Below are 13,766 nucleotides of genomic sequence, written 5' to 3'. Positions count from 1 at the left end.
GGCAGCCTTACCCTTACCCTTTTGCCATAACACCCCTCCCCTTTCCACCGCAGCGTCTTTGGCGCATATTAATGTGGAATAAACGTGGTTACATTCATTCCACAGCTGGCTCCGTTGCCGCTCATCATTCCAGCGTAGAGTTTCACTTCTATCGTCGTAATGGGGAAGCCGCGTTTACGGGTGTATGAGCCATTCATTGTCCTACATGACGGACGCATTTAATAACAGAGGTGATACGCGAATGTGTGCGTACCTATATCGCCACGATGACCACAGATTAGGACAGTAAATATGTTCGTACCTTCGTTCAATATTATGGGTCACCTGTGTGTCGTGCGCTACACAGCTTCGCTGGTCATCCACCTTCACAGAGTGGAATGGCTCATGAATTTTTCTTAGCCGACTTTCAGGCGTCATAACGCATTCCGTCTTAGTTTCAGCGAGGCCCTCGGTGAGCTAAACAAACCATTTTGTTTATATTTGGCAAAAATTAAGGTCACGTTAGGGGCAATATGTAGGTTAACTTCAAAGATAGGGGAATAATTATGGTATTTGTAGTAAATTACGCATGTAAGCTATCCGGAGCTTTATGAATGTGTTTTGCGAACAAAGAGTTTATCCGGTTGCCCTGGAAGAAGTGTGAACTCAACAAATATCAAATGTGGGGGAAATGGATTGGGGGTTGCGTTATAAAACAAAAAAGCGTTGCATACCCCCCTCAGCAGTTGTAGTGATGGTTTTCAGTAGTTTCGCTGGACATCCTTAGTCGCAGAGCCGGGATGGCGAGTCAGTTCTTTTTTTTTATATTGCAAGTAATTTATGTTGATTGTACGTCGTTGCGTATAACCTTGACAATACTATTACCTAAACCAAGTATTCATTTATGCTGTGGACTTAAACAGCAAGTACAATTTTTTGTTGAATTATTCATATTCTTTGCAGCAAATGTGCATTTTTTATGTGCGCCGTAATGCGTCTACTGGGCGGGATCCGGGCGGGACCACTCTGTGGGGCACTCATTGCGTTTTGTCCCTGTGTCAGCTTGAGATTTTATACAGTTGCAAGAGATAAATGCAAATTCAGTTCGTTTTTCGGGCCCCCATGGTTCACCTTGTGTGATTGATAGATGGGTCCCTGTCTGTTAAATATAAATGACAGAAGCATTTTCAGGCTATTTCACTTGCTGTACTAGTAATACGCAATATATATATATATATATATAGAGAGAGAGAGACAGACAGACAGATCGGTGATTTGTCTCCACCCCCAATTCTTGAAATAGCTAGTACGCCACAGTAAGCCATGTGGCTTACGTGCAGTTGGTGCCTTTCCTTCTGTTTCACCCTCAGTTGCGCCTGAATGTTTTCACAAAAACGGTTTTTTATTGCATTTTACTTTCATGCTCGTATATGGTTCACTATAAATAGCTCACGCTCCTTCTGTATTAAAGCGCAGCTTTCCTTGCACACGTTCCCGAACTTTACCGAGCGTGGTTGGGTGGACGATGCTGCTTCTGCTGCTTCTGTCTTGCCATGTAGTTGGCATGCTGAACAGCGCTACCATCTTTACTACCCTCAGAGGTGTCCAGGCTGCTGGCCTTCCTTTCTACGAAATTACTCAGTGATGAGAACAAAAATGATACCCAAATGTTCTACGAGAAACAAAAATATAAGAAAGATTTGTAGTGAATGGTTACACGATGCAGATGTGCAGTGAACAATAACTAAGGAAATATTACTTTAAAGAAAAAGGAGAATTGGAGGGAGAAAAAAATCTAGCATGCTGTTCCTGTCTGGCCCAGGAAATCGAAAATTACTTCACAAATGTGGCAGTACCCAGAGCGGTTACGACAGAGTATTACCAGAAAAGTCACGTTCAGGTCAAACTTTCGAAATGTTTTCGAAATTCACTGTCATTAGAGGGTTGGCAAAGAGGACAGGGCAAGGCCAGATCTGCGTGGGTAAAAGTTGAATGAAAGGACTCGGCAACGCAAGGATGTGCGCTATTCGCGGCGAAAGGGGAGGTCAGCATTATCGTGTACCTGACCTTATCGCTTTTCCATAGCTTTAGGTTGTTTTTATATACGTTGGTAATAATTACTATAAGTTCGTAATCCTAACATCTTTTTCTGATGTTTTACTGGCGAACCGTGACCTATTCTCCCTGCTGGGTCCGTGTCATTTCTATTATATACGCAACAACAACGACAACAACCTGGCAAATAGCCTGCCATTTTAATCCGTCACCTTTCATTCTCACTGTCCACATGCTTTGCATATTCATTAGCGTGACTTACCCTGCCTGCGCTGCTGCGCCGTGTCAGTTTGGCCTGTTTCATTAACCACCACTCTTTACCGACCACCTATCTATACCTGCCTCGTTTGGAGTAGAAGAAGAAGAAGAAGAAGAACCATGCATGCTGATGAGCGAAGGCACAATCCTCGCGAGAAAACAGAAAGCGATATTTCGACGACGTCACTCGGCTCCCTCACGGATATGGGACTCGAAGGATTCTCGCTACGAGAACGTCACGGACAACCATTTCGCTGCAGGTTCGTCAGCAGGGGCGACGCGGAGCGTACAAAAGCGTCGTCGTCGACAGAGGCCACTCCTTTCGAGTCTTGCGAGGAACACGCCTATACTTCGAGCGACCCACAGCATCTTGTCTTTGAGACCACCAGTGAAGGGCGATCGCTGCTAGAACTACCGCGCGAGGCCGAGGCATCGCCAGACACCGGGCTTTCTGCTACCTCATACAAGGAGTCTGTACGGGCAGAAGCCGTGGAGCACAAGGCAACTCGTACTGTCGTTCACAGGGACACGTTGAGACGTGGACGAGGGACCCGTGAAGCCGAAACGCCTCGAGTACGTCCTGGCTGTCCAGAAGAACTCACAATTGTGGCTCTGAAGATTCGACGCCACAAGCCCAGTCAGCTCTCCAGGGATGACATGCCAGAACCCTTCGGTAGGAGACGAATGTCTTTAACGGGCAGACGAACCAAAATTCGTCCCACATTAGACCTGCCGAGGGCGACCCACAGCTCGCCACAGGAGGTGCGCTCCACGAGCCTCGCTGACAGTACCGACATCGTTCGTTCAACCGGGCGCACCTGCAGGGGGGACGTGCTTGCCGCTGCGATGTTCGTTGCTGCCGTGACTTCGGTTCTTGCCATCCTCCTGTACCTGTTCACCTCCATCCGCGACGTCGGAGCGCCCTTCAAGGCTTCGCGGGCGTGCTTTTCGGACGCTTGTCTCAGAGACGCCGTGTTCCTGGACCAGCTGCTCTCTTGGAACGTCGTATGGCCTTGCGACAATTTCTACATGTTCGTTTGTCGCCAGTGGAGAAATCAGTTCGCCGCGACGCCGCTGGCCGGTTCCGTTTCAGCGGACGACGATTACGTTGCGAATGCCGAAGGAAAAATGTACGCCATTCTCGAAGACCGGAGTCAAGGCTCGAGCGTACTCCAGCCTCTCCGTGATCTAATGGACAAGTGCATGGACGTCGAGCATATTCAGTTGGACGGTTGGGACCCGCTGCTGGCGTTTATGTCCGAAGCTTCAATGGTGACCTTTCCTATGACACCGCCTACACGACTTTCGTTATCCGCGTGGAAGACAGCTGGTCACGTGCTTCGAAGAACTGGCACCTCCGCGTTGCTCAGCGTTGGCATCGCCGCAAATCCGCGCGTTCCGAACGATGACATTGTACTGATCGCGCCGCCCGAAATGCTCACCGACAACAGGAACATCGATGTCAACGAGGCCGTGCGTCTCTATACAGACGCTGTGTTCTCAGCCGCCAAGGCGCTGCGAAAGGAATTTATTCCTGCGCCTTATACCTTGGACATTGTCAAGTTCGCGGGCAATCTCGAAAAGCTTTGCGAATCAAAGTCTCGCGAAAGACAGTCCTATAAAATTGCCAGAGCTAACACGTCATCGCACCTCTTCACATTTGTTACCGAAGTACTCCGAAGTAGGGAATCTCTCGCTCCGCGAGTACGAGCAGATGTCTTGATCCAGGCGCCGCACCTCGTCTACGAAATTGTCAAGCTCGTCGAAAACGCGGAACTGCACACCGTTTTCAATTACATCTCGCTCAGGTTGATGATCCAGACGTCACCGTTCATACCGCAAAACGACCTGACAGACTTCTACGGCACGCTTGTCCACGGTAAGTATCAACATTCGCTTCCGCGGTGGAAGCTCTGCCTTCGCGTTGTTGAGAAGACCTTGTTTCCCCTCGCCTACGTGTCGTTCCTGACTAACCTCAGCGCTCACGCATCGCCCCTCAAGTTCCCCGACGCGGTCAGCAGTGCTGCGAGAGAGCTCCTTCACGGCGTGAAGACGTCGCCGCTCTTCAACGCCTTCTCGAAAGCTGCCATCCAGAAAATGTTCGTCAAGACCCGTTTCAAGGTGCTGGCTCCACCGTGGATTCACGACGACGTACTTCTGAGATCCTACTACCAAAGCCTGCCCACCATAAAGCCGACGGACACAGCCTTTGGATCCTACGTGGCAACCTTCGAGCGTGTTTTCGCGCATACCGCATCGCGCGACTTTTCGGAGCAGTGGAGCCACTCTGCCTTCAGCACGAACTGCTACTACGACGGCAGCGTGCGTACCGTCTTCGTGCCCCTGCTGGTGTTCAACATCACGGCCGGAGTGGACGCTGCGGGCGACTATGCTCAAGTTCCTCGGGCTGCGTACCGCGTGGTCAAGTGTATCCTGGACATGCTGTTCGCCGATGCGAATTCGACGTCTGCTGACGAGTCGTGGCTGGACCTCGAGACGCGACGCAGATTTGAAGACGCCGAGCGCTGCTTCGGTGGATCGCCGGATGAGGTTCCGCTGCGCCCGCTGGGTTTTCCGAAGCTGACGGACGCCCTGGCCATGAAGTTCGCTTTCAACACCTTCCGAACAGCTACCGCGAGCTCTAGAAAAGCATGGGACCTGCGGCTTCCCAATGGCAGATATCTGACCAATGATCAACTATTTTTCGTATTTCTAGTCATGCAGGCTTGTGAAAGAACCGGTGACCGCCAGCTGGCAACTAAGGCCGGTGCAACGTGGAACGTCGTTCTTCGCAGCTACCGGGACTTTCACGCGGCCTTAAACTGCCCCTTGGGCTCCTCGATGAATCAAGCTGGTCATTGTAGCATATGACTGTACGCATACTATGTTACCTGATGAAAGTCTACGGGTTGTTATGTCACTAATCTTTTTCTTGAGCCTTGGCATATTCTGTGATGTCGTAAACTTGTCAGCTGTCGAAAACGTTTTTTCATATCTGCGTATTCGAAAAAACGAAGAAAAAAGAAGAGAAAAGAACCTCTATATGAGACAGCCTTGCTTGATAGATAGATAGATAGATAGATAGATAGATAGATAGATAGATAGATAGATAGATAGATAGATAGATAGATAGATAGATAGACAGACAGACAGACAGACAGACAGACAGACAGACAGACAGACAGACAGACAGACAGACAATAGATAGATAGATAGATAGATAGATAGATAGATAGATAGATAGATAGATAGATAGATAGATAGATAGATAGATAGATAGATAGATAGATAGATAGATAGATAGATAGATAGATAGATAGATAGATAGATAGATAGATAGATAGATAGATAGATAGATGGATAGGGCATAAAAGCGATAAGTGCCCTCTGTGTCTTAACTCGTACGTAGGGATGGTGACAAGTAAACTATAGATCTTAACTTTTCAAAGCGAGCGATTCCCGTTGATTTGAGCAGCGAAAACTAAAGGTGTGGAAAAGCGATGTAAAACGCAAATAGGCCGTGGCAAGTACTAGTACTCTGACATGCTGCAGTGTGGTAATTTCGGTGAGATAGTTATTGAGCGGTAGCTGCTTGCTTTTATACCGATCGTTTGGTGCACTTTAGACAACGCTGGTGTCCAAGATTTGTCCCGAGCACCCCACTTCGGCGTTTCTCATAACTCGAGTGCCTGCTCTGCGAAGTTGAACACCGCAATCAAAATGTGCTTGTTGGGCGGTCGTACATGGCGCGTTGTATCCAGCTCTCAAAGAAAGAGACAAAAGCCTGGTAATCTGCGTCGAGCCAACTGAGCTGCACTGCTAAGGTACCCGGCTTGAGTATCTCGTGAGCTAACGGTATCTATAAGGTCGCTCGAAGTGCGTTCCCGTGCATACATGAATAAACTTCCCAGCTGCACCTTGCTTTCGAATACTCCCGCCACTTGTGTGTGCTTATAGTTCTTCGTGCTGTATCTAGATGCCGCCACATTGGTTACCCTCTGGCAAACCCGCCAAGTTTAAAATTTAAAGCTCATGCGGCTGCTGTCCAAGTGAAGGGAGGTAACAAAACTTCGATGATGCATCTGTCCAGTGGCGTCACTCGGCTTCCCGGTATCTGGTGCGGCTGTTTGGTGTGTCAACCCCCTCCCCCCCTCCCCCCCTCCCCTCCGCTTTTCCTTTTCTCTTGCCACTCTACATCCCGTTTCTTATCGAACATTTTGTACAGTGAATGTGAAATAATTTAAAAGGGCAACGCTCCCATTTGAGCCTGTAATTAGGCGTTTTAGTCCTGTAAAAATGAAAAAAAAAAGAAACAATGTGGTAGCAGTTTCACATGTCACATCCTGTAAGCGGTCTAGAAACGTTACCGCATTCGACTACGAGCCACGGAGAAAACAAAAGCTCCAGTGGCGACCGCAGCAAAGCCACCGCTCAGCGGACGACACCTTTACTGCAAATTCAGTATCCCATGTTTACATTTGTTATGTATGATTCACACTAAATCTTTTTGCTGTTGTGAATGTGTAGCACAATGTAAGTTTTCTTTTGTTCTTTGTTCTTTGTGTTCTTAGTATTGATTGTTATATTGTTTCTGTGACAGTATAACGTACTATTCATATCGCTGTATTTAACACTTATTTGATATCTTCTTCCTTCTTTTTTTGCATCTAGGTTGCATTTTTTGTCATTCCATGTTCGTAACGTTACTGCTTGCTGCTTGTATGCGATAAATAACAAGAAGTCTGCCTGACTGTTTCTACTTTGGGGCCTTCTGATGTTCCATAAAATATTTATTTTATTTATTTTTATTTATTAGCAATACTGCTACTCTTATTCTAGAGCGTGGCAGCTGGGCAATACAGTAAATATTCATGTATATCAGTAGGCAGGATTTAAGTATAAAATATGGTTAAAGAACATGGAGGCAGCAGAGCTAAACAAAAAAAAAGTCTAATGAGAGTAATATAAAAAGGACGCCGAGTCTAGAAATACAAATGCACGTTTCAACATGACAGTTAACTAACATGATACTTAAAGAAAAAAAAAAGAAAAAAGGAAGAAGAACACGCGGATAACCAGTCATGCATGCAATAGAAACGAACGGAAGATAACACTTAACGAGTCAATAAATATGTCCATTTTTGTACGTGCAAAGAATAACAATAAGCTTTAGCTCACTCACTCACTCACTCACTCACTCACTCACTCACTCACTCACTCACTCACTCACTCACTCACTCACTCACTCACTCACTCACTCACTCACTCACTCACTCACTCACTCACTCACTCACTCACTCACTCACTCACTCACTCACTCACTCACTCACTCACTCACTCACTCACTCACTCACACGCACTAGACGCACACACTGCTGGCTGAATGAAGGCGTCTATCCGTAGATTCCTACTATTGGCAGTGCACGCAATCCGCCCATTTTGTGCGGCGGCACGTCGCTGCCAAGTGCTTGAAGCCTCTCCTCGCTTTTCGATCGCGCTGGAGAAACGACAAAGGCGGCCTTGGCTAATAAGCTCGCTTAACGCTTTATGTTCCTTGAGTTATCTCAGTAGGCCGTGTCGGGTCTGCCAGTTGGTTGACGTCAAATTCATAATATCTGTCTATAGCCTGACGTCGTCGCGGTGTTAGCTAAAACTTGCATCTTCGCACTTCTTTCCCGCAGGACTCATGTAATATGCGAACGATTTTCTCATCAGTTCCACTTCCAGACCAGATTGTTCTGCCGTTATATTACAACGAAACTGTATAGGGCTAAGGTCCGGGGTTTCGTGGCGTCTGTGTGCAGAAGCTATCATCATGGGGCCGATCCTGGTGATAGTGCAGAAAGGGTCCAAGCTCAACGGCACATATCCATGTTTTTGCAGTCGCTTGTCACACCTGGGACCGAAACTATCATCATCAGCAATGGCTCGAGCGTCGCCGTCTTCTTCCACAGAATTGGCTCGTTGGCGCTTCTTGGCGCAATTGCGCGAAGGCGCTCGTGCCACTGCTCACGCGTTCGTCGTCGTCGTCGTCGTCGTCTTCTTCCACAGCTGGCTCCGTTGCCGCTCATCATCCCATCGTAGAATTTCACTTCTCTTCTGTCGTCGTAATGGGGAGGCCGCAATTGCGGGGGTACGAGGTACGGGGTTTATGGTGGTACGCGAATGTGTGTTCGTACCTTTATCGTCACGATGACCACATATCAGGACAATAAATATGTTCCTACCTTTGTTCAAAATTCTGTGTCACCGCTGCGTCGTGCGCCAAACAGCTTCGCTGGTCATCCACCTTCACAGATTGGAGTGGCTCATGAATTTTTTTACTTCCCCGGCACCACAGGAGATAGAGAACTTATTGGCTACAGTGGGGCAGTTCTGACTGCGGCTCCCACAGACGGCGACGTCTTCACCTTCGTATTCTGCGAAATATGTGTTGACGGCGCCGGGGCGCGTGGGTGTCTGACCCTTTACAGCAGCTTTGGTTGTGCTCGCAGAGTGGCCAGAAGGGCGACGAGGGTAGCTTGTGAGGCTTGGCGTAGAGAAGCATTTTCAGTATTTAGAGATCAGCCAAATGTATAGGGCGCAACTTTTCTTTCAGGTGTCATCTGCAACCTGCGTGGGAGCTAAAATGTCATCATCAATTCACTTGCCACGGCGGAAGCGTGTGTGTGCTTTGGGGGGCGGGGTGGGGGCGGAATGGAAGGCCCGGTTGGACATTGCACATATATACACACAGTGCGACCAGACGAAAACGAAGCCTCGTTTCCTGCTGTCCCTTTGCAGCATCCGTGCTGGGGCAGACTCTTAATGTTATTTTCTTTTTGGTTCATTAACTGAGCTTTGGAAGTCTTTGGAAATTCAACAATACGTTTTGCCTGCGGCGCCTAACTTTTGCCCAATCCCTCTTGGTGGGTATGTCTTTGAGATCATCATCACCATCATCGACGTCGTCGTCATATGTGGAGGTGCTTTATCCGGCTTGTTAGGTGACCACCTTGCACACTTGAAAATAAGTACACTAATAGCCACAGAGTCTTCTGTCGGTGAAAAGAGGGCACCAGTAGGCATTTTGTCACCATCATTAAATTGGTATTCTTTTTCTTCGACTGCCCGACCTTACACCACAATCGAAGGCAGATTTGCTGGTTATCGTTCTACAACTACGAAAACTCCCCACGTCTATTTCTTCAGTTGTAAATCTGACCGGTTGTCCGGTTGTTATACTCTATAAGCGCCAAATTCATCTACCATTCTCCGAGAATCTTATTCATCTATCACCCAACATTCACTATGGTTACCACTATGGTACCACTTGGGGCTAACATGGGGCTAACTTGGGGCTTGGGGCAGAGGCACTTGCTGCTGCACCTCTTTAAGAGTCCAGTACTGAGGATCCTATAACATTCGGCATACATCAGTGCTGCAAGATTAACAAACAAATTGTGCTTATGGGGAATATGCCGAATCATCTGCATTAAACGACACTGATTTTCGGCATCATAGTTTCCCTTGGCACAGCAGTTGGCGCTTCACCAGAAAATTTGAAGTTTCCTTTACGAGAATGCATTACCGAATACCAATGCTTCATTTTTGTGCCCACAGGTCTGGTTTGGCTCCTTTCTCTCAATGTTATTATTATGACCTGGGGCGTCGGCACTAGGATACTGCAATAAGAACGGATGTGAGTCCATATTTAATTTTGTAAGCGAGACAAAAAGACTACCATATTAATTCTTTTTGGTTTTTTTCCTTCCCCATATATAGCAAGAACATTAACAGCACCTATTCTATAATATAGCCCTGAAGTTGATATTGATGATTATTATTCATTTAATACCGTCTCCTTAATTTACAACATTCTCGTTATAGGCCGATTTACGCTCGAGCTGTATGGCGCACCGCCCGCCTGCCGCACGCGCGCGGTCGTGCGAAAAACTGCACGTCACACACTGGCACACTGACACACACACTGGCACACAAACACACGTCACACACAGGCACACTGGTACACATATTGGTTTGCAGTGGGTGCGCACATGCATTGTAAACCGAAATTTGTGCATTAGTTTACGGCATGTGCAATTTTTTTGAGCTACCGCACGCGTGCGGTGAAGCTTGCTGAGCTGGTGCGGCTCGGGCGTAAATCGGCCTTACATTTTCTTGCCTTTCTTAGCTACATACTACTGCCCGATTCATGGCCGGTCGCCCGTAGTGAGTTGAGACATACCATTCGGCACCAAACCAAACTTTGCGCGCCGTGTGAAGGGACCGCGGTTGGGTATTGTCCATTTCGAGACGTTATCTTGAAGGGCATTCCTTTTCAGAAATAACCTGTTGCTGGTGTAGAAGCTTCAAGGCCTGCTCTGGGAACTCAAGTCTGTGCTTGAGGCTGAACAGACGGCGCAGTGATGTGGAGGAACGCGTTTGTTCGCGCTACTGGTTGGCTACCCCCAAACTACATGTAGCTGTCGGTGTAGTGTCACGTCTTTGTGGAACGCGAATGCGCAATATTGGTCCAAGATAGCACTACCTGTTGTACGTGACGGGAGCCGCCCTGCACGGGGCAACCAAGACCAACGCTCAGTTTCAGAAATTAATAAAACAGTTATCCTTCCGTCGTCATATTTCCTTGGGGGATTCGCCACTGCTTTTTCGCGTCTTATCACCGCATAGGCCTCACTAAGCCGCACATTCCTGTATCAAATTTATTCATTTTGTTGTCACCCAAGAAGTTTCGTACTTCCTAAGGAATATCGTTGCGTCCAGCATCAGGGACTTCCTCTAACTGGTTAACTCTTCTTACATCTACGCGTATAGCAAAAAGGTTTCTTGATTCGCCATTCGTAGTAAACAAAAAAAAAATCCTACCTTTTCTTTTTGTCCGCGCTGTTTCGACCTTCGAGTTCCTTTGGTGTTCCGGATGCTTTATCAACGGACGGAAATTCATCGCGCTTTTTTATTCCCCGCAGGTTCCGCTTTGCCACTTTGCCAAGGGAAAAGGAAAAAAAAAACGAATGAAAGAAAGAAAGCGTTCTTTAACAATTACTTGTCGTTTTCGTTTTCATTACAACGTCGTAAGACAACGTTGAACGTGTGCCTAGGTTGCATGTTTTGCTTCTTGCGTAACGCTTCGCTGTTGTCCTATATACTTGCTTGCCTAACTAGAGAGATTGTTAGCTTCAAGCTCAGACCACGGGACGTCAACGCACGACGTTTCTATTATGCAGGGTTACAAGGATGCTCTGTAGTGCATCCGAGGAAAGAAACGCGACGCGGCCAACGCACTCGCCCTCTCCTCCCCAGGGGCGACTGAAGGAGACGACGCGACGACAGCGAGCAGTAAGAGAGTGTCAGACACCTCGTTCATGGAATCTTCGCCACGCCAGCGCTCCGGGGTTCAAATCAGTTGGGAAGCATCGCTCTTCGCTCCGAAGACGAATAGCTCCTCCACACTCGCTCGCAGGATAACGTATTGCCACACTCCTGATTCTGCCCTGGGCAAAGGTTCCCGCTTGGCTAAGGGAAAGTGCAGTTCAGCGAATTCACGCGTCGCTTACGCGGCCCAGTAGCGTGCAGTGGCGTAGTGCGAGCTTCCAGCTAACCAGGGTCGGAGTACACAAAGCGCACTTGGATCGAGCTTTAACGCTGTTTCGACATGAAACGCTAGATGAATGCAAGGGATAGCATTGCTTAACGTAGTTCCGATGCTCACCCAGGTGGTTCAGTATGGCGCTGCGGGCCTACCTTCATCCGCTATTCCCAACGCTATCCTTCAAAGTGCCTGTGATCGAATTTAGCTTGCTTTCGCCGGAGGGTTTCGTTAAAAAGCAAGGCGCGGATCTGTGACCTAAATTTCATAAAGATCGACGTAGTGAAAAGTGGCCGACGAGACATGAGCGATAAAACTAGCTTACTTGTGTCAAGTGTTTGGTTCCCGACAGGGCAACACAATGTATCAACTACAGCGCGCACTAACTGTCTAGAACTTTGTGTCGTATTTATTTGTGTCGCATTGGCTTTCGAAAAGGGCCAGTTACCTCTTTTGTATGTCACAGTTTCTTTGTGTTACAGATATCCCCGGCATAGGTTTCTGGTCCACGTAATAAGCACTTACGCAAAAAACCTGTTTAATATTTTGGATGAAGCCACGGGAAAGTTGTAATTGTTCCAGTGCCTGTGGAATAGTAGTAAGTGATTTCGTCGCAGTCTACATGGGAACGTAAATGTATAGTTCATAAAAAACATTTTTGCTTGATTGTTCGTAATTGGGCAAAGGACCAATAAACGTGATTAACGGAACTTCGCACGAATGCAACTTCTAGTTATTGCAGACCTGCGTTCAAGTTGTAAGCGCGACAAATTTACTTTACTAGTTTACGTGGGGTGCTTAGATATGCTACACGCCGTCTGACTCAAACGTATATGACAGTTGCAGAACGGGTATCATGCTTGATATCCAGAGGTATCAGCTAGCAGTTCTCTCTTTTCGTACAGGTATATACGTATGCGGTATGTTTATTCTCTTTAAACTTGAATCTTTACGTGAAAAAAAAACAACACTTTGTTACGATAATTAGGCATAATCTAATCGTGTAGGTATCGCTGTTACAGTGTCCTAGCCAAGCAAAGCTGGCTGTAGTAATTACTAATAAGACGAAACGGAATCATATAGAGCACCCTCAGGCACATCATCATAGCGAAAGAGGTAAAATATTTCAGCTCTTGATTAATCGGGAAAACATTTTCATTGCCCCTTCTCCAAAGGCATGCGGGTGCGCTGTGATTGGTAAGATGAGAAATGAGGGAATTATAAACGCTAGTTTTCGCGTGAAGACACTCTGCATATGGTGCTTGCGACAAGTGCCCAAACCTCTCACTTTTTGTGTGTATGCATGAGTAGTTTGTTAGAAAGCTTTCGTCAGAGCTAGCTTCTCCACAGTACTACTTGTCGTGGGGAGAAGCCTGTGTTATAGGGCGTACGAAAGTAGATTTAGAGCCCACACCGAATGAGGATCGTATAGTGCCAGAGGCAGATCTAATCGAATTTTGAATAATTTTTTTTCGTATAGTCAATTGCGAATGATGTACAGCCTTCGCACCATTATTCTCAAACAATTTTCTAATTAAGCATTAGACAGTTTATGTCACATGCTTTATTAAAAGCACAAAGAGGACAAGTGAGGAGTTTGTTCGCAAACTCAAAGTTCCTCAGAGCACAGCGGCCATGCATTATCATTTAAAGCTAAAAGACAGTTTTGGAGGCTAATTAACATATGTGTGCACCTTCGTGGCCAAATCGGAAATGCGTGTCGTCTGCGGCATTGGCAGAACGAAAAAAAAACACAAGTTATTAGCTCGAATTCTCGCGGAAATAAGGGCTACTATTGTGTTAAGTATGCCGCATTGAAATGTCTTCATATTTAATACAATGAGAGGAAACGGGTACCGCATCTGTAGATAGCATCAAACAATAC

General features: G+C 47.0%; 1 protein-coding gene across 1 annotated transcript; it reads left to right on the top strand.

Moving 5' to 3' along the window:
- Nucleotides 1-2,496: 2,496 nt before the first annotated feature.
- On the top strand, nucleotides 2,497-5,163 carry LOC135897264 (phosphate-regulating neutral endopeptidase PHEX-like). Its single transcript, XM_065425898.1, has one exon. It carries the CDS (start codon nucleotides 2,497-2,499, stop codon nucleotides 5,161-5,163), a length of 2,667 nt encoding a protein of 888 aa, XP_065281970.1.
- Nucleotides 5,164-13,766: the final 8,603 nt, after the last annotated feature.

Source organism: Dermacentor albipictus, chromosome 1 (genome assembly GCF_038994185.2).
Source record: "Dermacentor albipictus isolate Rhodes 1998 colony chromosome 1, USDA_Dalb.pri_finalv2, whole genome shotgun sequence".
NCBI lineage: Eukaryota > Metazoa > Arthropoda > Arachnida > Ixodida > Ixodidae > Dermacentor > Dermacentor albipictus.
Note: the sequence above shows the minus strand (reverse complement) of the source record. Positions and strands in the feature narration are given on the sequence as shown.